This window comes from Caloenas nicobarica, chromosome 4 (assembly GCF_036013445.1).
Source record: "Caloenas nicobarica isolate bCalNic1 chromosome 4, bCalNic1.hap1, whole genome shotgun sequence".
NCBI classification, from domain to species: Eukaryota; Metazoa; Chordata; class Aves; order Columbiformes; family Columbidae; genus Caloenas; species Caloenas nicobarica.
This window is the reverse complement of record NC_088248.1, coordinates 54127373-54152886: the sequence shown is the minus strand read 5'-3', so window position 1 is coordinate 54152886 and position 25514 is coordinate 54127373. Positions and strand designations below refer to the sequence as shown.

Here is a 25514-nt window from a genome sequence, read left to right as displayed (position 1 = left end):
AACTCAGAAGGAGTATGTAGTTTACCTCTTTGTGCTGAAGGGGGTTGCTTCTTGCACAAGGTCTCTCTTCTCTGTGTGTTCACGGGAAGTACTGTGTGCTGAATCATTTCACAGTGCTCTTTAAATGTTAAGGTTGAATTGTGTTGCATGAAAAATAAGAGATGTGTGTTTCAAGATTAGATTGTAATCTTATCTGCAAGTAAGCAGAGGCAGTCTGATTTAAGTGCTGTAAATCTTTAAGATATACGGCTTAACTAACTAATGTTTTGCTAATGAAATGCATAAATATCTATTTCTTAAGAGGCTGTGAGCTCCAATAAAAGCAGGTCATGCTACTAAATTGCTCTGTGATGTTTGGCAAATTGCTTGTCTTTGTTTGCCACCTGTGGATCTGTGCAAAGCAATCTGAAGGGATCTGTCTCCTCAACCTCAAATGTGAGAGACGGTGGTGTTTGTATTGCATCCTGTTCCTGGGGGCTGTGGCTAGTGGATAAAACTGTAGGCTACAGAGCATTAATCAGAGAGCTACCAATGTGGCCTTCAATTTTGGCTTTCTGATGATGAACAAATTATGACGCCAACAATAAAAGTGTGCTCCTCACTGGTTCTGAGTCCACTGTAAAATAAAGAACTCAACAGAAATTTGGGGTGTAACACTGAGAGCTCTTAATGTATCTTCAAAAAGTACAGGTTTCAGCAGGTGAAGCACTGGTAGTTAATTTTTTATCTTTTGCTCCATGGAGAAGTGCAAGTGAAGCTGCCACAGGCAATGTTGCCTCTGTAGAAAGGAGTTTTCTGGTTTATCAGGGACTTACCTGGGCACCTCATGAAGAAAATCTAGCAGTATGTAATGTCTCTCTCAACCTCATTCCGATCTGTCGTGCTGTCATCAAAGCTGACCTCAACAAGTAGATGACAATCCAAACTCAAAGTCCCTGATAGGCTGCTGAAGAAAGAAAACATTGCTATCTTAAGTTTCTGAAGATGGAAGAATTCATTGCCTTTGGTTTGGTTTATCTGATTTGTTCAAATTTTAGGGAGAAGCTAAATATGCCTCAGTTTATCTCCACAGGACAGTACTCACTGCTGAGGTCATTTACTGCCAACTCATAGCCAGACACTTTGTGTGGGTGATGTCCACGCAAGCATGGAGTGGTGCTTACTTCCACACGGATGTTTCAGTGTTTTCCTTGCCTGTTGTATTTCTGCAATGAGGACCAAAAGTAAACTTGGGTCCTGGGGGATCCCAGCAGCTAGAGGACTGGAAACTGATGTCAAGAATAGGGATGGAGCCAATATGCCCCAAGTCTCCCAAACACATCTCGAGCTTCCCTCGGACTTTGCAGGCATTTTGCAGAAGGGAGGGAATGGGCAGTAGGCACCATGCCTCAGTCCACTCCTCAAACAGTCAGACCAGCCATGAGCAAAATGGCACAGGGAATATCTTTGTCTATGTCTAGAGCAGAATTGTTGGAGCTTTAGGTGCAGCAGTGCCAGGCTTCCCTCAACTTGGTGTCAATGCCTATGGCCTAGACACCCTGCAAACTCAAGCAGACATCACTACACAGGTTATAAATTATTCATTCAGGGCTAGCAACTATCCACGTATTTTAATAAATGAGAACTAATCCAACCGTGCAATGCCAAAAGCTCTTGGGAGGACGAGTTTTGGACCACCAGCCTGACCAGCAGAGCTGCCCTGCCCTGCGCCTCGTGCTGCCTCTCTGGTAGTGCGCACCCTGTGGCTGGCATCTAGGTCTGGCCTCATTACCATGCTTTTATGGCTTGCTGCACTCAACTCGGGAGCTGAGGAGCATATTTAAACAATGCAGGATGCTATAAAGCGGCAAGCTGACAGATGAGAGTAACACAAGCCCTTCATTTTTGCTGGCTATTGAAAGCATGCTTGTGCAGTTGCCCTGACGGTGCCGGCTCTAATTGTTCGCCCAGCTGTGCTAAGAGGCCAGTGACTACGGCTTCTGTTTGTCTGAAAGGAGTTCTTGGCTTCTCGGCGTAGCTGTCTGACATCAGTGCAGATGGTGATTTCAGCAAGGGACATCATAGCTAGGCGGAGACAATTCTCGCTCTGTTCTTGCTTTGTGTATTAAATTCGCGTATGCAAAGACTGAGGAGTTTCCTGGCTACACTTCTGCGTGGTGGGCAAATGATGTGCCCTCCTGGGGACGTGTTGGAAAGCTTTGTGAGGCAGGAATACGACACCAGCAGTAGGAAACATCACTAGAAATCCCCAATTTCCACTCCAGCGCATGTTTTGGTTTTTGTTTGGTTTTTTGTTTTCTTTTTTTTCTTCTCCTCATTACATGGCTTTAACATTGAGGTTTGACCTAGATATCATAAGAAGCTAGAGGATTCATCAGGAATAAATTAGATCTGGTTGTTGCAATGCTTAGGTGTTCCTCTTTTACAGCAGAATATCAGCAGAATCAGCAGAATTGATTTGGCTCTGCAGTGGAGTCCAACAGCATCACGATTTTGTGTTATTCCTTGGGTTCTGTATGTAGAACAGTTTAGCTGCGTGTCTGTTTCAAGTATGCATGTAAATCAATTTATAGCAGTAAATGCAGGTATAATAAATCTTCCGTTTTTCTCAAGCATGAAATTTCTAGCAAATATTTAACTGCATACCTTCAGTAGCCACAGCATAAACGTATCAAAGTGACAGAGGAATAACTGTTTGTGGTTAAAAGTGGGTGTCACTTGCATATACAATTCTGGATATCAATTTATGAGCATTTTCCCAAACTTTTCTTTATTTCTTAGAGATACTTATTTTGTATATTGGCACATAGTGTTAACCTAGTAAGATGTGCAGAAACAATGCTAATTGTTTGAAAACAGGATTCTTTGAGTCTTTAACTTTTTATTTATTTTTTGAAAGAGCAAATACAAAGGTACTTACTGTTTTTAAGTAATTGGTTAAAATGGGTATGTACAGTGACTTAAGGAAAAAGTTTTATACTTTTTCTTATGTAGGACAATATCTAGGAAAGGCAGTTCCCTTCAGATGTGCATGTTAGGAATATATGCTCTTAAAAAGTGCAAGAAAGATTTTTATGTTTAAAATTTTTTTTAAAGTGAGTTAGTCATGCACATAGATTTTTTTTTAATAGTATTTAAAGAAAAAGTGAAGTGTTGCTATAAAGCTGAGTGAGCTGAAAGTGGTTGTGATCAAGAATTACTTAGTGGAATTTATCGTTTACTCTGTCATGAGGATAATTTTCATCTATAAATAAGAAATCTCCTTGGCTTGTGTTCTTCCTGTCCCTGGTGATGAATGAGCTGCTTTTTCTCAGAGAGCAGAGTTTCTTTGGGCTTGCATCATGGTTATAGTGCATCTGACCAAGCTTTGGGCTGACATGAATGCTGTTTTCAGCAAGGGCTGGATATGTGCCAGATCAGTGCAAGTGTAATGCTATGGAATAGTAAAACTCTGTCTTCTGAGTCAGCGGTACCGTTAGGTATGGAGAACAGCCTTCATTGTATATATGGTCTTTCAGTCATTTGGCTGTTTAAAAACCAAGTTCTTCTTGCAAGTTAATGTCACCTACGTAAAATTGCCGTGCTGCTTATGGAGACCTAGTAGGGGAAAACAAATACTCGATCATCTTTATAGATTGTAGGATTTTGCAGATATGTTATTTTACTTGCCTGTCAGTAGTATAGGCCTGGCATCAGTTCAGCACCTGACTGTGCAGTGTGCAGTGCAGAGACTCCTCCTGTCCTGCCAGATACCTCACTGGAGAAGTTAGTGGATGCCCAGCCCCTTATGCTTAATTAGGCTTTTGCTAGAATTTCCTATTCCTGGAAACTAAGAAGGTATTTGAGTTTCATAGGCATACTTGAAACTTTGAATGTGACCCATGCCTTGAGGTGAGAAAGGATTGGTGTTCTCCTGTGGTTTCCAGGCTCTGCATTGCAAAGCCAAAACATTATCAGCATCGTGTATTTGGCACAGCTCCAGTTTAGAGAGATGGGCCCCAAGGCTCATTAAGCATTAAGATTTAGGTTCATGTGAGGACATCTGAAACAGTTTTATATGAATCTGGAGTTTTTAATCTTTAAGTTTTATTGCTGTGTTATAATGAAGAGCTATTTATTAGTATGGTTTAGGTGAGGAGTCAAAGGTAACATAAACCGTAATGCTCAGCTGTGTGCACGAAAAGAGGAGCAATAGCCATTGAGGAGCATGCTTGAGTACACTCAGAATGGCCTGTCTTTGTATTTATGTTAAAAAAAATGCATCTCAGCAGACTAAATAGTAGAGTTTTTTCAGTGGAGCTTGGTAATTGACAGGGCAAGAGCTTGTGGAACACTGACCCATTCAAACGGAGTGTTGCTGAAGTGCAAAGCAAGGTAATCCTGTGAGAGGTTTCAGCTTTCCAAGAGTATATGTTTAAGAAATTATATTGGGTATGTACTTTGGGCAATTATCCATGTCCATTGCTACTCAGTGTAAAACTATGTGCAAATTGTAAATCTATAGGTGCATGGGACAGTCTTCATGTCATGCATTGTGGTGGTAAGTTCTGTGTAAATAGCTTGTGAAGGCATTACACAATCGTCTCTGCCTTTGTTGAGCTGTTTTGCAAAGCCTCTGTCTTGCTCGTATTTTTAGTCTTTGGCAGAGCAAGACCCATGCTATCTTGAGCTGGGCATACTTATTTTCTCAATCCCATGCATTTGCATTTTTTTTTATTCACCTTTTACTTATCAGACTGGACTGTGAGCCCTTTATAGGACAAAGTCACTTCTGTCTTGCTTGTTAAAAAAGGACCTTGTTCATCTGATCCTAAATAAATAATGTCAGGAGCATCATTAGCAATCACTCAAGAATGTTTTCCCAAAAATATTTTTGTGACCTCAAGAACATCTCTATATTTTGAAACTTTTTTACCACTTCCTTTGCAACAAAATATTTTGACTTTTTATTGTCTGCTGTTTCAATGTGATTTGTTCATCTTTAAGATTAGTGGTGGATTTTTGTCTCCTTCTCAACCATTTTGGGTGCATTTGGGAGCTGCCACTAGAGTATGAGTTTAAAACATATGGATACCGAAGCTGTCTGGGCTAATAATTATGAGGCGCTGAAAGACTACTTGTTAGAATGTAAATATATAAAACTTAATTTAAAAAGAGAAATGTATCTGTGACGACTTATTGTGAATAGAATTTCCTGAACTCTCAAATATGAAATGCCCTTTTACTTTAAGATCAGGTCATTAGTCAGTTTTTCGTTTTAGGAATATGATCTGTTATTTGAGCTAAGAGCTCTGTTAGATACCTATCCCTTCAGCCTGGGTTGATCTGTGAATAAACATCACTTCAGCCTTTCTTTTTTTTCCATTTCTGAAGCTTATTCTCTGAAAGCGCTTCTCTTCCATTTCCTCTTAAAAACAAGGTCTTCTTGGAGGCTGGATTTTGGCAGCCATCCTCTGAATATTTTCTTAACTGACGCTTTCTTGCAAGAATTTCATGGGCAGTTGTCTTGGTGCTTTTCATTAGATCTTTTATCAGCTGTTGCCTGAAATGCCTTCTCTTCCTGGCAGAAGTTTTTTTGAATTCTTAACCGGTGATAAACAACCCTGAGAAGGTCTCATAGGTTAGTCACACAGCGGCTAGCACTGATTTCAGTGTGTCTGTCCTGCTGTGGAGATACCTTATCTCCTGGAATGCCAAGCCTTGGGGACAGCACCGAATAGAGCAATTGATTCTTGCCATACCCATCAGAGCTGGCTTTTATCAGGGGAAGGAAATAACCCAGCTTCTCCCTATAAGAGTGGGGTTGGAGCAGATTTCCACTTCAGTCATGCCCTGTTGTTTCCGTAAGGTAAGGCAGCTGTCAGGTTTTAGCTTCTATGCAGTGTCTTACCGTGTTTCATTGAACAGCTTGCTGATGACGAGTCCAAGCCAGCACCTGGCGCAGGGGAAAGGGAGGATCGGTGTGTGGATGTTGGACAGAAAGCGGCAGGAGGACTTTGAGAAGTAAAGAACAGAGGATTGTCGTGACTCAGGGCAGGTGCATAAAGTGCCAGGGGTGGCAGGCAGAAATCCCAGCTGGGAGCCTCAAGTGTCTTGAGAATGAGTGGGGTGTGTGCATACAAGTTTTGTGGACGGAGCCTGAACAGGTTTGGGTTTATCCTGGTTTGGCTTATTGTCTCTTGAGTGTTTGGTGAGATTGTTGGGGTTTTCCTGCCTTCATAATATTTTATTTTGTTTATTTTAAGAACTATTTAATGTATATTTCTTTTTGTCATATCTTTGCTCCTTTTACCGTTAAAAAGTTCCTTGAGATTTCATTGCCATATGTCCCTTTTGATCAATGTCAGAGAAACACAGGTTGTATCAGGTACCAGAGAAGTATTATAGCCTTTATATTTCTGTTTGTTCTTTTCTTTCCTCCTCAAGTCGTTTAACTTCTTGCATAAGTAGCTGTTAATATTCCGAACTGTTTTCTGTTACAAACATGTTGGCTGAAAGTGAAACATTTTTAAAGTCTTCCCCTAAACTTGTTTTGCCAGTTTTCTTCAAAATGTCTGCTGGTGACCAAACCCCAGCTACCAAAAAGGTCAAGCTTGGGGAATGTACGTACATTTTCCTGTTGAAAACAGTACTGCAGGTCACAGTTTTATGCTTTGTTTCAACTGTTATTGACATCAAGTGGTGTCAGACCTTAAATTAGCAGTATCTTACTGGAGGGGAAGGAAAAAGGAGAAAATAATGGAAGATTTTAAATCATCCTGTTTTATTACCTCTTAGGACTGCTTAGTTGAACTCGCCCTTGTCTGTTTTCCTAGATGCAGGAGTATGAAAAATAGTACCAATACCTTAAAAACAAAATAACAACAACAACAAAATTGCAAGCAAACAAAAAAACCCAAGAAAAACACCACTTCTATTCCAGCTTTGACAGTTCCACTCTCTGAGCATTTATACGTTACCTCACCAACCTTGGCATAGCAGAGTGTGGTACACAGTGATATAAAAGTTTTGGTTTGCTCTTTAGAAGATGCACATTCACTCGAGGATTTTCTATGTCTGAAGAACACAGCTGTACAAAAACCTGAACTAAATTTGTGCTTGGGAAAACCTGGCCCTTCAGTTGGTGGTAGTTTGGGGTAAGACTGGGCTCTGACATTTACATTAGGGGTGAGCAGTGTGGCTGCCCTCGATGCCCTCGCAAAGATGAATATGCTTGAGCCCTGGTGGTTTTTACAGCTCAAAGGACTGTTTCCTCAGAGGAAAGAGTTAGTATGAGACAGGGTCAGTAGGAGCTGGGAGGTACTCAGGAGAGTGAGTGATCATTACAGTTGGCAGGGCGCAAAAGCGTGGGGCTGCAGTTGCAGGGGGCTGCCAGGGGCAGGCATGGATTAGGAGGGGTTTTCTGTCCTGCAGACGCTTCTCCCTGGGCCATGGCAAAGGGCCTTGCACCGGGTCCCCAGTGCAAAATGGTTCGGGTTTTTGTTTGCCCCGTATTTCAACAGAAACCTGCCAGTGCTCATAAAACTTTACTTATCAAGACAGATTCTCTATATGACTCTAAATCAGGTCAGAACATTTAGTTTGTACGTATTAACCTATGTAGGAAGAGGTGTGTTCAGTGTTTTTTTCGAGAAGCAGGAACAGATGGTAACTATGTGAGTGAAGGTGACCATTGAGACACTCTACATAAACAGTGTGGCTTTTCAGCCAGGTTGGTGGCCGAGCAAGCTTAAGCCACTCAATATTTGGGCATTTGGAGTGTTGTTCTAGCTGAGGCAATAATTTAGAAGCAGCCAGTATGCTCGGGAAGAAATGTCTCTTTGGCACGTTCTGCAGTGAGCAAGTCCTGGGTGTTTTGGTGCCAGACTGTTTAGGGAAGTTTCCAACAGGAGGTAAGCATTTTAATAATAGACACCTTTCTCCCTCAGGCTTTTCCATTTTGCCCCATTCCATTTCCTCCCTCTTCAGACTCCAAACAGTGATCTAAAAATGTTGTTTATTCCCTGCTCCTTTCCTTCCTTTCATTTTATCCTTCTGCCATATTTCACAGGGAAGCCTGTACAAGCCATTTTGAAGATTTATTTAGAACGGTCTTTGGCATTTGAGGTTTCCATTAAAACCTCTTTATTTTACTTTCTGTTACTGCCTACGGCTTTTGATCTGTACCTGCAATATTGGTTATGGTGCCTAATGTATTCATGTTTGAGTAATAAAGAAAATGGGATGCTTTAGCTAATACATCATTTTTTTTTCCCTGAGACAGAACAGGCAGATTGAAGATGGAAATCACAACAGAGCTAGAGTATTTGGAAAGAAGCACTCTGACAAAAAGAAAAATAATCTTAAGTTGCCTGTTGCAGCAGCTAAATGGAAAAGAATAGTTTGTAGGGCTACTGCTGTGCAAGTCTGAAAGGCTTGTGCCTTTTTAAGGAAAAAGAAGTAGTGTTATTTGTCATCTGTGAAATAAAATTATGATTGTAGGAAGTAAGATGTGTGGCTCTTGCCATTCTGTGCTTCCTGGGGGAGGGGAAGCGACTTGTTTGTATATAAAAGTATATTATTTCATCATTTGTTTTTAGGACATAATAGTTAGTCTTAGTCTCAGCAATCTGTGGGAGCTTAGGTTACAGAGTTTTTAATTGCAAGAAGATCAAGAAAATACCCCCAACTCCCAAAAATGTCATTCACATTGGGATTGTTGCCACTCCTGATTATGGCGGTGGTGGTGGTGATTTGGGGACTCCAAGTGTGTAATAACACAAGTATAACTTGGGACAGATTGGACAGATGCTTTATTAACTATGATGGTAGAGAACATTTAGAATAGCATCTCCCCCTATGCTCTCCTGTTTGCTCAAAGTGATTGCAGAGACCCAACCTATATACTGTCTCAGGCAAAAAAAGAAAGAGGTGAGGAAAAACAATCATTTCAATGTTAATGAAGCCAGGTATCCACCTTTGGGAGGGAGGGACTCCTTAATGAGCTTGATATCACAGTCCGAAGGAGGAATCAACATAAATAACATGTGTGGAGAGATGGCTCTTGGAGGAAACTATAGGAAAGTCGCACCCAGTATTATCTTAGCTCAGAAGTGGAGAGTTGGAAACAATCACAGACTCTTAGTATTGACTTGAAAGGAATGTTCTTTTAGTTAGGTTAAGCTTCTTAGCCAAACCTCTCAAATCTGAAGTATTGATATTTTTATCACCACGGTAGTCTGCTAAAAGAGTCAGTTCTTGAATGGAGACAGTGTCAGCACAAAGTGAGATTCCGCTCTTCCATAGTGGGTGTACTTATTTTTAGAGAAGTTTACATTATCATAGATATCTTTGTTTCTCTTCAAAGATTTTGAATTTGAAGTGAGTGTCTTGACCTGATGCTTCCCAATGGATGCAACCGGTTGAATTTTGCTCCTTTGGATAAAAGGCATATGGGTTTTCTCTTGGGCGAAAGGTGGTAAAGAAACAGGGGTTGTTGCAACAGGATTTTGTAATTAAAATGCCACACTTTTCAAAAAAACTATCAAGCTTCTAATATTCTAACAATGAGCCATGTCAGTACTTCTCATAGCATAGGGAACATTGTTTGAGGGGGTTACTAATCTTTGGACACCAAACAGTGTTCAACTGCGGTATCACTGGCCTAAAGATGTTTTCAAGCTGAGGTGGGTTTCTTTGGACTCCCTTTTTATTTTTTTCACATTTACATTTTATGGGGACCTCCGTTCTCCACAACATATGCAAGGACGGTATCTAATTTCAGGTACAGATGCAGAAAAATAGACAGGCCACCTATAAGGTGCATGTCCTTTCTCACTTACCTGCAGTGCAGAAACTGCTGGACTGTTCTTCCCAAGCTATGGAGATACACAGGTGCCCTCTGGGTTTTGGCTCTCAGGCCCTTCTAGGCATGACCTGCCTCTAGGCGATGGAAGCAGACTGATGTGACAAAATTCACCCACAGCCTGTGAAGACTGATGTGTTCTAGATACCTTTAGTGTATCAGGGAAATACTGTTGTGGTACTGTGTTGTGGATAGTTTTTGTCCTAGTTTTTCTTCATTTCAATGATGGATCTTTGCGTACACATGTGTTTTCAGGAGTGGAGAAAGGGAAACACCTTCCTTTTCAGCCATACTGAAATCCTTATGTGCTGGGGACAAGTGTTTGATAATTTTGGATTTTGTGACTCAACACTCATAAATATTCCTTTCTCATAACAGGTTGCTGAATGCAATAAAACCAGGATTGGTAAAAAAGATCAATAGACTACCGACACCCATTGCAGGTTTGGTGAGTACGTCAAAGAGAGAAAAAAAATCTTTCAGTCCTGCTTTTTTGCACCTTGATTTTATGACTCCTTGATTTAGATAGCAATGATTTTTGTAATTTGAACTCTTCTAACCTACTAAATTCAGACGGTGCCTCTGAAATCTGAACTCTTGGTGTAGTCATCTTAAGACCTTCCAGTCTTTTTTTCAGAAGTGGGCCGTATTCAGGAAGCAGAGTATATTTATAGAGGAAGAATATCTTCTTGGTTATATGTCATCTTCCAGTCGTGGTGCTAGCTTTAGAAGGATTGGAATGCATGTGTTAGAAGCTGCCACCACAGTTTTCTTTTGGAAAGAAAGAAAAATGTACTTGTATATTATGTCTCATTTTCTCTTTCCCCCAAATACCACTCTGCAGCTAATATTCATTGCTAGACTATCTAGGGAACTGTTTGATGTTGGCTTTAAGGGCAGGGTAAAAGTTGGCCATAATCTATTACAAGCGGGGAAGAGCATAGTGGAGGTGCTGACAGCCCATGGGGTGCTCAGGAGGTCACCTAAGAGGGTGGCTCAGACCTGTGCTTGCTGCTGGGGAAGGAGGTGGGGTGTTGGATCTAACACAGTTAGCCACATAGAAATATGGCTGTATTGATTTTACCTTGAGGTGTGGCTGGGAATAAAAGGGCCCCTGAACAAGTGGAAGGTGGCCATCCTTGATCTAGACTAGTGATATACTTACATACATGGTTCCTTTCTGTTCTGGCACTATTCACCTTGTAGTTTAGTTGTGCAAGTTTCAGAACTTGTTGATAGCTGAGGTTAACTTTCTAAACCACATTAAAAAGATTCAGTGTATTAGAAACCACATTACATTAATTTAAAAATTGGTTCTATCATGTAATTACGTAGCCTTTGATTCTGGATCCTTCAACCTGTAGATTGACAGGCATATTTCTGCATGAATACTACCTAGTTTTAGGATTTAATTTGTGATCTCCACCACCCTTTCTCTGAAGTTTCCTTGTGTGCCTTTCTTTTGCCTCTAAAATCCATCTAGTTTTATTCCTATGCAGTCCTATTTGAAAGGAATATTTGGTATAAACAGCTGTGAAAGATAATACTATAGCAGTTTTCTTTTCCTTGGCTCCCTTTCAGGAAAGACTCAATTTTTGTTATGACTGTTTTAAGAGGATGATATTGAATTACATTGGGTTTTTTCCTGTTCATATGTAAAATCCCAAAGGTAACGTGGTTATAGTAGGAGGGACATAGAAGAAGTCATTATGTGTTTGTATTTTACTCATTCTTTGAGATAAATCTCTCTTGTAAGATGTATATATTCAAGGCATTACAAAAAAAAAAAAAAGTGGTTTTCAAGTTATTAATGCTACAGCAGATCTTCTTAATGTTGGAAAGCGACTTTTTTCACCTCTGTACCTGTGTCCTCTACTTACATTTAGTAATTAGTTTTCTAAATATTTTTCCTAATAAATATGTAGGCTATTAAAAAAGTTCACTGGTGCTTCTGCCTTCTCGAACATTACCAATGGTTGTTTTTATCAACTGTTCTGTGAATAAACTGCTCCAAACAAAGAAAGCCACCCAAAGGTCCCCTTGCTTCCAAAGGTGTCTAGTTCCACACCTGCTAACTGTTGTTGGCATTTTTACTTACAGGGGTAAGTGGCTGTTTTAAATGAATTTACATGATCGAGTGTTCTAGTCTGTTACACATATTTATGTATATTCTTTTAAAGTACAGACATCAGGAGTATGTTTGAGTGCAAGGTGTATCTTTTTTCTTTTACCTGTACCATGTCCATGTATCTGAAAAAAAAAATATTGACACTATAGTCCAGAAACAGTTATACCTCCTAGTGAGTTGACTGCATATGAGGGACATTCCTTTATTTATTGCCAATTTTTCTTTATTATCTTAGCTTTGGTTGGCTTGACATAATATACAGGAACTTCCTTCCAGTTATTTCACCCCTGCAAGTGTGATTTCCTCAGTACATGTAGAAATACTGTAAAAGCTTCAGTACCTTTTCTGCCTTGTATGAGATAGATGCTCTTGAATTCTTAGATACTGCTTCTGCCTGAAAAGTGTAACTTAATCATTTTAACAGAATTAATTGATTTCTCTCTGGTAGCTGATAGAATAAGAATTTAGTTCACTAGTAGAGATGATAGGTAGGTTTTATTTTTTACAGAGTTGGAGCTAAAACTTACGAGTAATTGTGAAGTACTCAAAGTGCCTTTTGTTTCATCTTCAACCTCCAGAGACACAAACAGTCATATATTATGTAGCTCTACAAAACGTCTACTTGAGTCTAATTCTCCAGATGATACTCTCTTTTTTTCCTTTGTTATTGTAAGGACAAATGAATAAGTACGCTTTATTGAAAGAAAGTAACAGTAAACTCGAAGCCTGTATCAGAGACATGCTGAGATGTTCATCTGGGCTTATTACGAGGTGTAAAAATTTTGCCTATATTCCATGTTTGAGTGATTTCTCATAACACTGCTGTGAAGTATTATGTATAACTGGTCTAGTGATGACAGATTGAATTCTTCAAACTTTTCCTGGTGTTTAAAGCTGGATGAATCTGCAGTTACTCTGAAATTCTTACCAGTCACTTCCTCATGTGGTTTACGAGGGAATGGCTTACTTGCAGACCTTTTGTATACCAGAACAGCAATTGCAAGCAAAATTTATAGGTTATAGTGTTGTAGTGTTAAAGTAAGGACTCAAGGATCTGCACACTGCTATACTAAGCACAGGCCATATAAATACACAAAGATGACCTTTGTCTACTTGCAAATCTAAGTCAGAATGTGGATTGTGTGCAGCATTACATATAGAATTACATATGTTCAGCTTGGCAGGCTTGTTTGTAGTTTGCTTTGATCTCCAGAAGTGCCGACTGCTTCTGTTATCACAGAACAAATGATACATTGCTTTAATGAAATAAAATGTGGGACCAACAGTTTGGTATTCAGACTTACAGTAACTATTAAATTTGATGAAATGCTTTCTCATTCCTGTTCAGCGTTCATTAATCCAGAAAGTTAATGCTCCCTCCAAAAAGAAAGTTCACAAAACATCCAAATAACATATTAAACCTAGGTAGGAATAACAGGCTTTGCTGAAAGAGCCGTGTTGTCAGAAGAAATTTTCTCGTGTGAGAAACTGATACCGAGCATCTTTAAGACTGTCAGCTTTCTAGAAGCATCATTCCATGTATTTAATTGTGCAAGGCTGGAAAAGTATTTTGGCTGAATTATTAATTAGAAGACCACGTGAAGCTGTGGAAGTCTTACAAAGATGATGTACAATTAATATAATTAATGTATAAGCAATTTTTACAAAACTAGCTATTTTTTCAGTGAGTTGCTGTTGGTTGCTTTCATTTTGTATGACGTTCATAGTGGGCACAAACAATTTTTACAGTTTCTACTAATTGCAGTTTTGTACAACTGTGCTTTATTATGTATTTAGTTCTATAGAAATAAAAAAATTCCATCATCATCATAGATAAGCTTTGCTCTGTAATGCTAACCACTGTATGTTGACTATCTTTTTCCCTTAAAGAAATTTCTAGTTTTTGCTTCCTGTCCCTGAATAATGTCACTCTGTGTGAAAATAAAAGATTTCTGCCTTATCTTTTGTTTGACAGGGTTTAGGAGAGTTTGTAGCATTACTTCAGTTCCTTGAACAATCCCCACAGGAGCTCAGACACTTACTTCAGAGGCTGTGTGAAAGAGTCTCACATATAATAGTAGGAAGTAGTCAAGACAAAGTTGGAGGGCTGAACTTTACCTTGTATCTTGGCTCATGTTTCGGCACTACTGAATAAAAATCTGTTTACTGTGGCATCCAGTTTTCAGCTTATGTACAGTCCTCAGCTTTGTGACATTTACATGATTTGGCAATGGAAAAAATAGGTCTGCAAAAGTCAGCTGGTTGCATGGTTTAATGCATCAAGATGAACAGAACTGTGATGTGCTGCTTGTTCCTTTGAAAACAAGGTAGGTTTTTTTTCTGTTATTGTTTTCCTAGGAAGTTTCTCTTGGCAAAGTGTTCTCTGGAAACTTGCTATGAACCTTATTAAGAATAACTACCTGTCTGCTGGTGCTGATAATTTGCTCTTATGTTGTACTGCTGCAGAAATTTCAGTGTTTGTTTATGTCATATGATGTCCTAGAGAAATTTCAGTGTAGTGTTAGCTTTCAGGAGATTGTCCTTCTAACTAAATTCAGCAAATGAGATCCTTTTTCTTCACGCAGATATGAACCTGAAAATACAAACAAAAGTCGTTTGTATTGTGGCCTTGTATGCTTGTGTTGTTTGATTTTTTTTTTTATTTTTTTTTTAACCCCCCAAGCTTTCTAGACTCTGCTTCAAATTCATATTTTATTTAGATTTTCCTGCCTATTTGTTTTGGTGTCATCTGAGCCGGACAGAGCTATGTTATAAAATTCCTGCTCAATTAATTTAGACATATGCTATACTTGCAGACATTTCTAAGTTTCAGGAAGAGTACAAAAGTAAACTAGCAGGTGTTTCTTAACTAGGCTGTTTGTAAACAGAGTCTGTGTGGAACAATCTACAGTGATGCTGTGGTTAATTCATGGCAGAAGGGGAAACCAGCCATCCGTTCAAATTTGGCAGGAAGCACAGAGGAAGCAGCATTGATGGGGAAAAATTGAGATGCGAACCAATAAAACCTAAAACCTTACACTGAAATTCAGCTGTTTCTTTTTTAGACTGGGTTGAAGGGTTTTATTGCTTCCAATTAACCATGCAAATTCTGTCCAGAAAGCAGTGCTCTCCTCCCATTTAGAGAAAAACTAGAGAGTCAAATGCATACCACAATGCTGGCATCTCATTTAGTATTTTATTGGTTAAAAGAAATGTGCTTGCTTTGGTGTTGAGTTTGGCTCCAAAACCTCATACTTTCGATGCTGGAAACTAATCATTGATCTGACAGTAGCATGTGTGCTGGAGACGTATTCCGCTGCTTCACTTGGGTTCAGCCTGCGTTGTCTGGGCTTCCAGGTTTGAACTTTATCCTGACATATAGATGTAAGAGAGGCTGAAATAATAGGAAATTAATAAAAGACCTGAACTATCAAGAAAAAACCCAAAGGGAGGTAAATGACCTCACCTTATTTATTTGCTTTTGATGGTCTCAGCTGCATCTAGCTATAAAGCATGCCCTCAGAGGAGTGAACCCAGCCAGCTCTTAGTAGTCTTCATGTTAATAAACCCACTCTGGCTCCTGAGCTGTCCTTAACATCCATGAGCAGTCCCTTCTGTCCTCAGCTACCAGCTGGAGGGCTGTGTTTGTGATGGCTGGAGGTGAAACTTGGAGCGAGTGACACCTTGTTCTCTTCTGCATTGGCCGCTGCTGATCCCTCCCGGGTTTCTGTGTGCTTCCTGCACCTCTGGCCCCAGCCAGCACTCAACCAGGCTTCTGCAGGCCAACCTCACTGCTCACCTTCAAGGCCCTTCTTCTTCTGGATGCTTCCTTGGCTGCAGTGCTTACAGCGCACTCGATAAACTAAGGTGTTTGTTGGCTGGGACCACTACTCGTTATGCTAAGGCTACTGTCCCTTACTGCCAGTGTCCAGGAATTTGTCCCTCATTATAAGCCAAAGTCTCCCATTTAGCACCCAGACCACTCTAAACAGTTTCCTTGTTGGGTCGGGGTGGTGCCAGCCAAGATGGGTAAATGTTTGTTGGACACACGTGAAGAACAGCTATGAACTGTAGCTGCTGCGGACAGACACAAACTTTGTCATGTTGTTGAGGCCCGTTCCCAGACCAGACTGGTCGGGATTCAAAAGTTCAGCAGTTTCAGTCAGCTAAAGCCATGCCCGGAGCCTGCTGAGCTCTGCTGCTGAGAATGTCATGACTTGATTTGGCCAAATGCTAATAATATGTGTAAGCTCTCTGTGGCAAGGATCATCTGCTAGTCTGTTTTTGTCTAACACCTCACCCCATGAGTCCTGCTCTGTGGCCAGGACTCCTAGACAGTATGTTAATACAAATAATAAATAACCCTTACAAAAATATCGCAGGCATTCCTGTGTCATTCACAGTCTGTTTTTAGACTGCTCTTGCAACTTGAGTCTTCAACCGTGGCTTTAATCAATAGGTTTATAATAATCTTTATTCACATTGAATAATTTTAATCTTAATATACACATTCAGAGGTAAGGTGAACCTTTTCTGTGTTAAAACCAAGAGAGTATGGTCACTGCAGAGGATTTGTTTTGTTTTGTTTTGTTTTACACAGTTTTATTGTGCAGCCTTGAGAAGGGAAAGCCTACTACCGTGCTCTACAAAAAAAAGTGCTTGATTAAAAGCAAAGAGTCTACCTGTTTGGGGGCTGTCAAATGACTTCACAAAGATGTTATTTATAAAACTGAATAAATAAAGGCTTAGTGTAATGATTGTTTACTTCTATTTTTGGACATAGGAGATTTAATAAAGTGAAGGATTCCAGGGATAACATTTGAAAATGGCAAAAGGAAAAACATTGCTGCTGATGAAGCCCTAATGCTAGGCAGCTGAAACGTGAACTTGCCCTTATCATGGCATTAACCTTTACTATAAATGACAGAGTCTTTCCTCGGGTTGGGGAAGGCAGCTGGCTTCCAGGAGGAGCTTATTTGGTACTTGTGGAAAATGCAGGTTGCCCACTGGATTAATTTTTATATTTGTTTTCAGATCCTAACGTGCCCTTTTGCAAGTTCAGCCATGACTTGCATTACATTGGTTTACTGACTTTGGTCAAGTGAGTATTTCAGAAATGGCAAGCTTTAGAAGAACAAAACCTCTAATAATCTGTAAGTATCAGAAAAAATGATAGTTTAACAAAATGCCATTCACTCTGTAGCTGACGGTGGCACTAAATTAACTGAAGAATCCAATGCCTTCCTCGAGCTGTTGTCTTAGAAACAAAAGGCCTCCTGAGCAGAATGACTTAAACTCTTCAGGACAAATCCCACTGCTGAAGCTTATGACTTCTCTTAATAGTTGGGCAAATGCCAAGTGCTCTGGAGATGTGTACCATTTTCAGGAGCTGTCAGTGGAGGAATTGAATGCCCTAAGTCTGCGAATGTGTTGACTGTGCCCTGTGATGAATGTGGCACTGTTAGAGTTATATCCAGGAACTTGGAATCTTTGGGTGATTTCTGTTGCAGAATTGATTAGTTTGCCAAAGAAGACATAAAAGAAGCACTGAGTTGGTGTACTGCACATGAGCATGCATGGTGAGCTACGAATATCCATGTCTTGAGGCCGAAAGAAGTATCGACTGTATTTTCTGCTTTTGTCCTTAACAAGCAAAACTAGACCTGAGGCTATGGTTGCTTCAGCTGTTCTAAATTTGACTTTCCTATACCTTCTACCATGCCAGCACTACCCCACCAGCTGGAGTTGGCAACTGAGCTGTCTGAAAAATGCCCTTCTCCTTCGTCTTAGAGCATGTAACCTCATGAGCAGACGTGCGGGCAGGAGGGAAGGAAGAGGCTCACCATGTTGGGGAAGGAGGTGTCATTCAATCAGTTTAAAGTAGCTGTGAAGCTGCAGCTAGAGGGTTTAAACTTAGATGCAATCCTGAAGTTATTGGCCAAAACTGAAGGACACAGGGACCTGGGAAATCTCATCCTCAAATCCCCCATTTAAAGGTTGTCTGTATTTAAAACGATACTTAATAGTACTCTCACTTCCTAATTCTGGAAAGCCTCTCACAGGTTGGAGTCTGTAGGTCTGCACTATAAATACCATCTCTGATCCTCAACTGTCTTTTTCAGTGATGTGTAGCTTCTGCTGCAGGGAAGAGCAAGATGCCAGTATTTATTTGACAATAAGAGCTAAAGTGAGTGTCAGTGGGGTTGACCAGAGTAAGAATATTTACTGTATTTGCTGCTACCCTGTGTTCTCACAGCATCTGAGAGGCAGGTATTGCTGCCTATAAAATCCATATGATGCGGTCTGGAGAATGTTGATAACTGGATAACAGTGGTGCTGGAGATGTGAAAAAGGAGAGTACCTTCCAAAGAGCTCTTAACCTGACCAGTCCCTGGGAGGTGAGTGGGAACAAAAGTCTCCACATTGTGATCAGACCAGCAGATCTGCCATCTCAAAATGGGCCAGGAAGGCTCAGATTTCCTATTACCTGCTCCTCTTGTGAGAAGGGGGCAAGCGTGAGTTAGCAACGGCCTGTCGTGACCCTGGCCCTGAGGCTGAAGATGGTGGCAGAAGAATGCTGTCCCTAATCCCCTTCCTGGCTGTGAATCAACTCGGTGAAGTCTGTTGCAGTTTACGTCTGCTAGCAACTGTTCGTACTGTTACTATGCTGAAAACCTTTCCGGGCGCTGTAAGTGGATTTCTGTCAGATGATGTGCGTGTCGCTCGCAGGAGTGTACGTGCTGAATGCAGATGATGGAACACGTCTTGCCCCCAAGATCACGTTGCAGTTGTTTCCCTGGCTTAAAGCAAGCAAGCAAAAAGGCAAACTAGTGCAAAACTGCTGCCTTAGAGATCCGCGCACAGTGATTTCTCTGGTTTAAGAGCCCAGTAAAATTCTGCAGTCTGGTACTGTGGTCAAGAGTTCACAGAGGCTGAAATCTCTGACACTGAAGTCTCCTTTCCCTCTGCATTCCTCAGTGCTCCTGGATTAAAGCCACTCGCTTCCTGCTTGGCACCGTACTTTCCAATTGTGATGTGCTTCCTCTTAAATGTCCAGAGGTCTAATGATACTATTGTAAACCTGTTAAAATTAATGCTGCAGAGGAAGTAGCTTAGTTAATTGCTTGTGCAAAAATACGGTGGTAGGCTGAACTATCTGACTGAGGGACATCAAGGGCATTAACTATTAACCTTTTGAAAGCGGAATAGCTTTGTGATTCTATGTGGAAATCTGTCCCACAGTTTAGTAGGAGAATTACACATTCATTTCTGGACAAACAATATAACTAACAGTCCAGAAAATTAATACTGAAGTACAGAGGCAGTCCTCAGCTACTTGAAGTGGTGTCCTTCTGTCAAAGTCCTTGCTATTGCCATGTCTTCGTTTGCTTCTACCTCCTCATCTTCATGCGGGAAGCACTGTTACTTAGATGGCAAATGTCTGTTTCTGTTTGGGGCAATAGTCCTGCGGATTTATTGCGGTGTGATGTGTGAAAGGGAGTTCTCTTTTCAGGCTTTTCAATAGGGGGAGAGTATTGAACTTGCTAAATGCGTGCATGCATCCAAGTGTGTACTGAGTTCAACTCCACTTTTTTCAGTCCATTTTGTATGCTCCTTCATCACGTCGACTTTTCTCTTTGAGTTGTTCTGGTTCTCATGCACAATTTAGAACCAAGCTTGTGTTTCCCCATAAGGCCGATGGTAAACATTAGGCTTTTTCCCCCCTTTCCCTTTCTTTTCCTTTTTAGTGGTAATGTTGGTGTTATTTGCCTTCCTTTTACTGCAGCAGCTAGAGAGATCTTACTCAACTCGGTGTGTTGCAAAGTCATATCCATGTGTTGGGAGGCACGTTGGACTGAGTGCCAGATGTGAATCTCACCCTTGCACCTGTTGTGGGGCAACAAACTGATAGCCTGGGCTGCTGGTACCCTTGCTTCTTGCCTTTTATAACTGTTGGGTTGGTTGGGTGCTGTGCGGCTTGGCTGCACTGCCAACAAATCCCTTGGGTGTTTCCAGGCATTCCTGGATGTTTCTAATACCTTCTCTTAACAAAAGCTGCCTCATCGCTGTTGTCCTTTGAATACCGTTTCTGGTTTGGTTGGAAGAGGCTTGCTGTTTTTTCCAAAACCAATCCTAACTTTACCACTCCTGCCTAGCAACAGCATTAGGGATCTTAGAGCTAATGCCTGGCATTGGCTGAATGCATGACCTGCCAGTAGGTCTTTGCATCCCCATCTCTGCATTCAAGCTCCGATCACGCAGTTGTAGAGGTTCCTGTGAAGCTGCTTGGTGAGCACCTTCAGAGAGGAGCTGCAGGCCTGGTTGCCTGGTGATGGGCACAAGGAGACGGAGCCCAGTAGCCACAACTGTAAAAGCTCAAGTGTCAGTGGGATGTGTACTTAACCATGCAAGTAGCAGTCAGTCTTTGACTGACTATGGGGGGGATCCAAGGTCATTTCATCAACTAGGGAGGGCTGAACTGTGAAGCAGCTCTGTTTCCTTGGCCAGCAGTGCGTGGATCAGGAATGCTGGTCGGTGGTTTTTGGTTTTCACCTTCCTGTCCTTCCCACCTCCTATGTCCTCCTGCCCTGCAGCCCATGGCAGTGAGTAGGACTGTGCTATAAACACTCTCTCCCTCTTGATCCTGGTTTTCTGCCCAGAGCTGACAGGCCTGCTAGATAAGAAGTGTGACGTTTATGTATTAATTTCTGGAGTTACAGGGATCAGCCACAAAGTATTAGCACCACTATACAGTATGTCCACTGTTATTTAAAAGGGAGGATGGTGAATAGGTTCAGTTATTTGAGGTTTGAAGTAATCCAGGGCAATTTTCAGTGTAATTAATACATGTAAGGAATTTGACCCTTGTTGGGATAACAAGAAGTTCTGGATAACTGAGGTGATACTGTAAACAAGTTGTGAAAATTGTGCCAGAAAACTGTCTGCGTGGGTCAGTAGCACAAGCTAATAAAATCTCTCAACTTTAGATCTAGAAAAATAATTTATACAGTTTTACTTGACATACGCAGAAGTAGAAAAAACCCTTTCTTTTTGTACAATTCTCGGATGTTTTCTTTCATTAAGTTCCTCCTGTTACCCCTAAAGAGGTCAGGCGGTAGTTACTTCTTAAGCCATAACAACTGTTTGAAAAGCATAACTTGAAATATTCTGAGAGTGCCACATACATCAGACAGGCTGTTTTGCTGTGCTATTTATTTTCAAAGAAAGTACAAGCAAATTTTAAAAAACCCCTACTACTACAGGCTTTATGCTATGTATTGGAAACAACGTATAGTCTGACATTTCATAAACCAAATTATGAACAAATGGAGGAATTGCATCAATTATTGGCAAAACTAGTTGAAAACTGGTAAATGGAATGGTCCCCAGAGAGCACTGTCAGGGCTTTTATAAAAGCCTATAAAGAGGCAAAGAGAGGTAGGTAAATAAATGAATAAATGTTGTGCACCAAAAGAGCACATCAAATTTGTTGCTAAAGTCAATGTCTAGTAACAGACTTATGCAAAAAAGAAACATGGCATAAAGATTGTCATAGGAGACTGGCTTTTTTTGTTCTGGGTTTTTTTGACAAGCAGAGCCAGACTGGCTTAGTCTTCTTTCTTAGCGTGCATGCCTGTATTTTATTTTTACAGTGCTGAATAGTGGCTGGGTGGAATCCAATATGTCAGTGGACCAGAATTTTAGTCAAGGAAGAAGCAAGATAATTACATCCTCTTGGATAAGTGTTGCAGTCAAACAAAAATTTGAGTAACCAAGGTATTGGTAGAATTATATTAAAATGGGTGATACTTTATCTTCAGCAATATCACACTAGTTGTTGCTTGTTCTTTCACTCCTGTCTAAAACAACAAAAAGAGCAAAAGTCAATCCAATATTATGATTAGTTTGAAGGGAGTTTAGGAGCTACATCTTCAAATATGCCTGGCCTCTGCTTCTGAGCGTCTTGGATCTTTGAATGATACAGTCACCAATTATCAAAATCTGTTCTCCTGCAAAGTAAGTATTGAGCTTACTGGTATGAGTGTCTGCCTTCACAGGTTTGTAATGAAGAAAGGACACATAGATGTGGTTAGAAAGGAAAGAGAGAAACAAGTCATTTCTCAGCACGGTGTTATGAGCAAACCTGGGATCTAGCTGCTGTTGGCTCTTCCTAGGCAGAACTGAAATGCAGAATCTTGGGGAGGATAATGGAGTAGTTCTAGTGAAATTTAGAAGAGGCTACTCATAAGCATGAGAACTGTGCATGAGAAAATACAAAATCCAAAAATCTGCCTAGAGTCAGCACCCACTGTATTAGACTAAGTTGGCTAGTTCCCAGAGGTGTTTGAGACCTTAAATGCTCTTTAGTCCTTACCCTCTGGTTGATCAGAGATTAATCACTTGCTTTTTTAAATACTATTACCCAATCTCTTGAGCCACCCAATCCTGATTAAAATTTACTTTCTAAAATATGATCTTAGGGAACTGAAACTCCTTGGATTCCAGACTTTTACATATTTTTTGAGGAACTCTGAGTTCTTAGTGTTCTCATAGTACTTGCATCAAAAATTCTTGCAGATACTTTATCTACCCAAGAGTAGTTCACCTTGCTTATTCCATTTTTTTTGGCTGAAATTTGATGAGTGATGTTAGAAATCCAGCACTTAAGCCTGCGTACAAACTATTATGTAAACAAACTGCAGAGCAAGAACTTCAAAGACTGTGATCAGTATTCTCCATCACAGATTCCAGTATGATTTTTTCTCTTTGTATAACTGTGTACAAATACTCTTGTCCTTTACAACTTTACAATACAATTTGGAGGAATAAAAGTGCCAGACTGAGGTTAGGAAGCGGATGGGAAGTAAATAAGAGCAAAAACAGTCAAGTGCTCTATTCAGGATAATGGAAGGTGGAGTTTGGGATATGCCAGAGAATGGAAAACCCTGGATAACCTCTGCATTGTGGGTGTGGGCAACTCTGCACAGCCAGCTGGGGTTTGGCAGCAACCCCTGTCACTCTGGCTCAGCACGGCCACAGGACGGCTCTTGCAGGAGAGCAGCTCAACTCCAGCGCCTTTCTCCAGCAGGGACAAGTGGCCCAAGGGCATGAGACCAGTTTAGCAGTACGGCATGGCACATTTAGGGATGTCCAGGTAGCCAAAAAGCCCCAGAAACTGGTTGCTGCTCATGTGCTAGCTGACTCCTGGGGCTGCTGTGTCCATGCACAGGTCCAAAGAGCAGACGTGCCCGGGGTCCGATACCTCCTGGGTGGCTGGGTTCCCTGCGCTGCAGTTTGGCAAGTGTTCCTGTATCACCTAAGGTGGTTGCATAGCTCTGTAGCCCCTGTATTTGGATGGGGCTGCATCTGTTGACCTTGTAAACCTCAGGTAGCTCTTAGTAAGGTCTCCAGATTTAAGGGCTGATTAGCTTCTGCACAGTGCTGAGCTTCAGATGAGTCCATGCATTCAAGCAAGGCAGTGCTGTGTCTGATGAGTATTCCTCAGTTGCTAGGAAGGGTGGCGTAGAGGTGCTTGCCAAAGCCAATACGTCTCACTGGCTTTGAGCTGATTTTGGGTAGCCATGTGTAACATTTGCGTTCTCCAGAAACTTGCGCCTGCGGGAGTGGTTTGCAGACGTGTGAGCTGGCTGAGAACTGGGGCTCTGCAGTGCTTTAAATCAGCTGAATTGCTGGCGGCTTCTTGTTGGCTCTGGAAGCCAGTACAGCTGCTTTCATGGCCCATGAAGCCTGGCCTAATAATCTTGCCGGACTGTACTGGTTCTGCTGTCTAGATATACCTTTCTCTGATCAACGAACTGAACTCTGAGTCCTGTCCCTCTGTTGAGGAAAGGGAAGAATCATATTTGCTTTAAATATACCCTTTTCCTTTATACACTCTTATCAGCTACGTTTTACCTTGATCCATAAAATGTGGCTTTGAGTTGCGAAGGTTTTCAGAAGCAGCAGGTGAGGAGTTGGAAGTGTGTTGTTTGAGGGTGCATGAACATCTCTGCTAGCCTTACTCGTGACTGTCCTGAGCAGGAGCTGCTAGTTATACCTAGGTAAGCTGAATTATAAGCATGATTGGCTGTTTTCCTCTACAAACAAAAGATGATCTCAAGGCTGGTTAGGACAGAGGGTAGGGTGTAAACTGAAGTTTTAGAAATATATTATCAGTGATAGCTGATTTTTTTCCCCTTTCTTTTCCAACAGATGTAACAAGGTATTTCTGCCATCCCCACTCCTTAGTTCCTGTTCCTAAAGACTTGGTGTGATGCATGTATTCCTCTTCCTACCTACCTACCTGTTCCTCTTCCTACAAATGCTTTGTGCATTCTTAGGGGAGAGAGGATGTTGCACAAGTAAGCCTCAAATACAGCTCTAGTGTGTCGATGGAAAACTGAACAACAGGACTATCGGTTCTGTCGCAGGAGAAATCCTTTTCTGTCCTCTGTTCTGCTGCCCAGATGAACCAGAACCAAGACATTGTGAAACAGCTGGGAGAAAGACTTGCAATAGGAATACACTGTGTTAGAGTTCCTTTTTTTCCCCCCTCTTGCTTTAATTATTGATTTAATATCCATTAATTCAAGGAAATTCTGCTTCTTAAATACAGTATACTATTGTACTAGTTTTTATTCCTCCTAAAAGCTTAGTCTTCACAACTGCAAATGACTCTGGCAGCTAGATATGATCTATGAATCCTCCTTTCCAAACGGCCCTTCAAAAGCATACTTGCATGACCTCTATAGACTTAATGAACAGCAATAATTTAAGTTGGCTATTCTGCATAGTCCATCTAGGTTTGCAGCTACCATAGCTTCATGAACAATTGTGCCAGTTCCTGAAATATATCTAGGGAATGCTTTACTGATGGTTGAAAAGGGATGGAAAAGAAATTGCTGCCAGACGATTGGGTAACTCATCTTGCTTTGAATATTTGCCATTAAAAGAACCCCCAAACTGGAGATATTCAAGATGACTGACAGTTATGGCCATGCTACCTAGACACAAAATGTATGTTTTCAAATCTAAGAAACAAACAGCAGATGCATGGATTAAGCATTGTGGTATTTAGTAATTTAGGCAGTTACAATATATATGGTTAAAGTTAAGAATGGTCACTGATCTACTTTGCATCTTTTTGCATGGATATTATGGTTGTCAGTAAAAAAATGCATTTGCAGCAAACTGGAAATTATTTGGTTTTTTCCCCCTTACATTTTCTCACTCAAATTTTACTGGAAGTAAAAACAATAATGTAGGTTTTTGAAGTGGAATGTACTGGAACATCATTCAGTACAAAAAGCCAATTAAAAAAATAGTGGGTTTTGGACTTGAACAGCTTCTTTTAGATGTATTTGCAAGGAAACCCCAACCTGTACTTTAAAGAAGTCCAGTATGTTTTATGTAATGTTGACATGAAAATGCAAAGCTATGAGTGAGGGGAAAATGTATGTCAGGTATCATGTAACAGCAGCAAAGAGATTTCTGATGTTTATCAAACCTTGAACACCACAGATTATTAAAACATATTCCTTG

General features: G+C 40.8%; 1 protein-coding gene across 7 annotated transcripts in view; it reads left to right on the top strand.

The window, feature by feature from the left end:
* Positions 1-25514, top strand: part of LIMCH1 (LIM and calponin homology domains 1) — a 179849-nt gene that overhangs the window by 68099 nt on the left and 86236 nt on the right. For all 7 annotated transcript variants that reach the window (XM_065634935.1, XM_065634933.1, XM_065634938.1 and 4 more), the window contains one exon: positions 10223-10292. In XM_065634935.1, coding sequence (XP_065491007.1) covers positions 10223-10292 — 70 coding nt within the window. The remainder of the gene's footprint in view (positions 1-10222; positions 10293-25514) is intronic.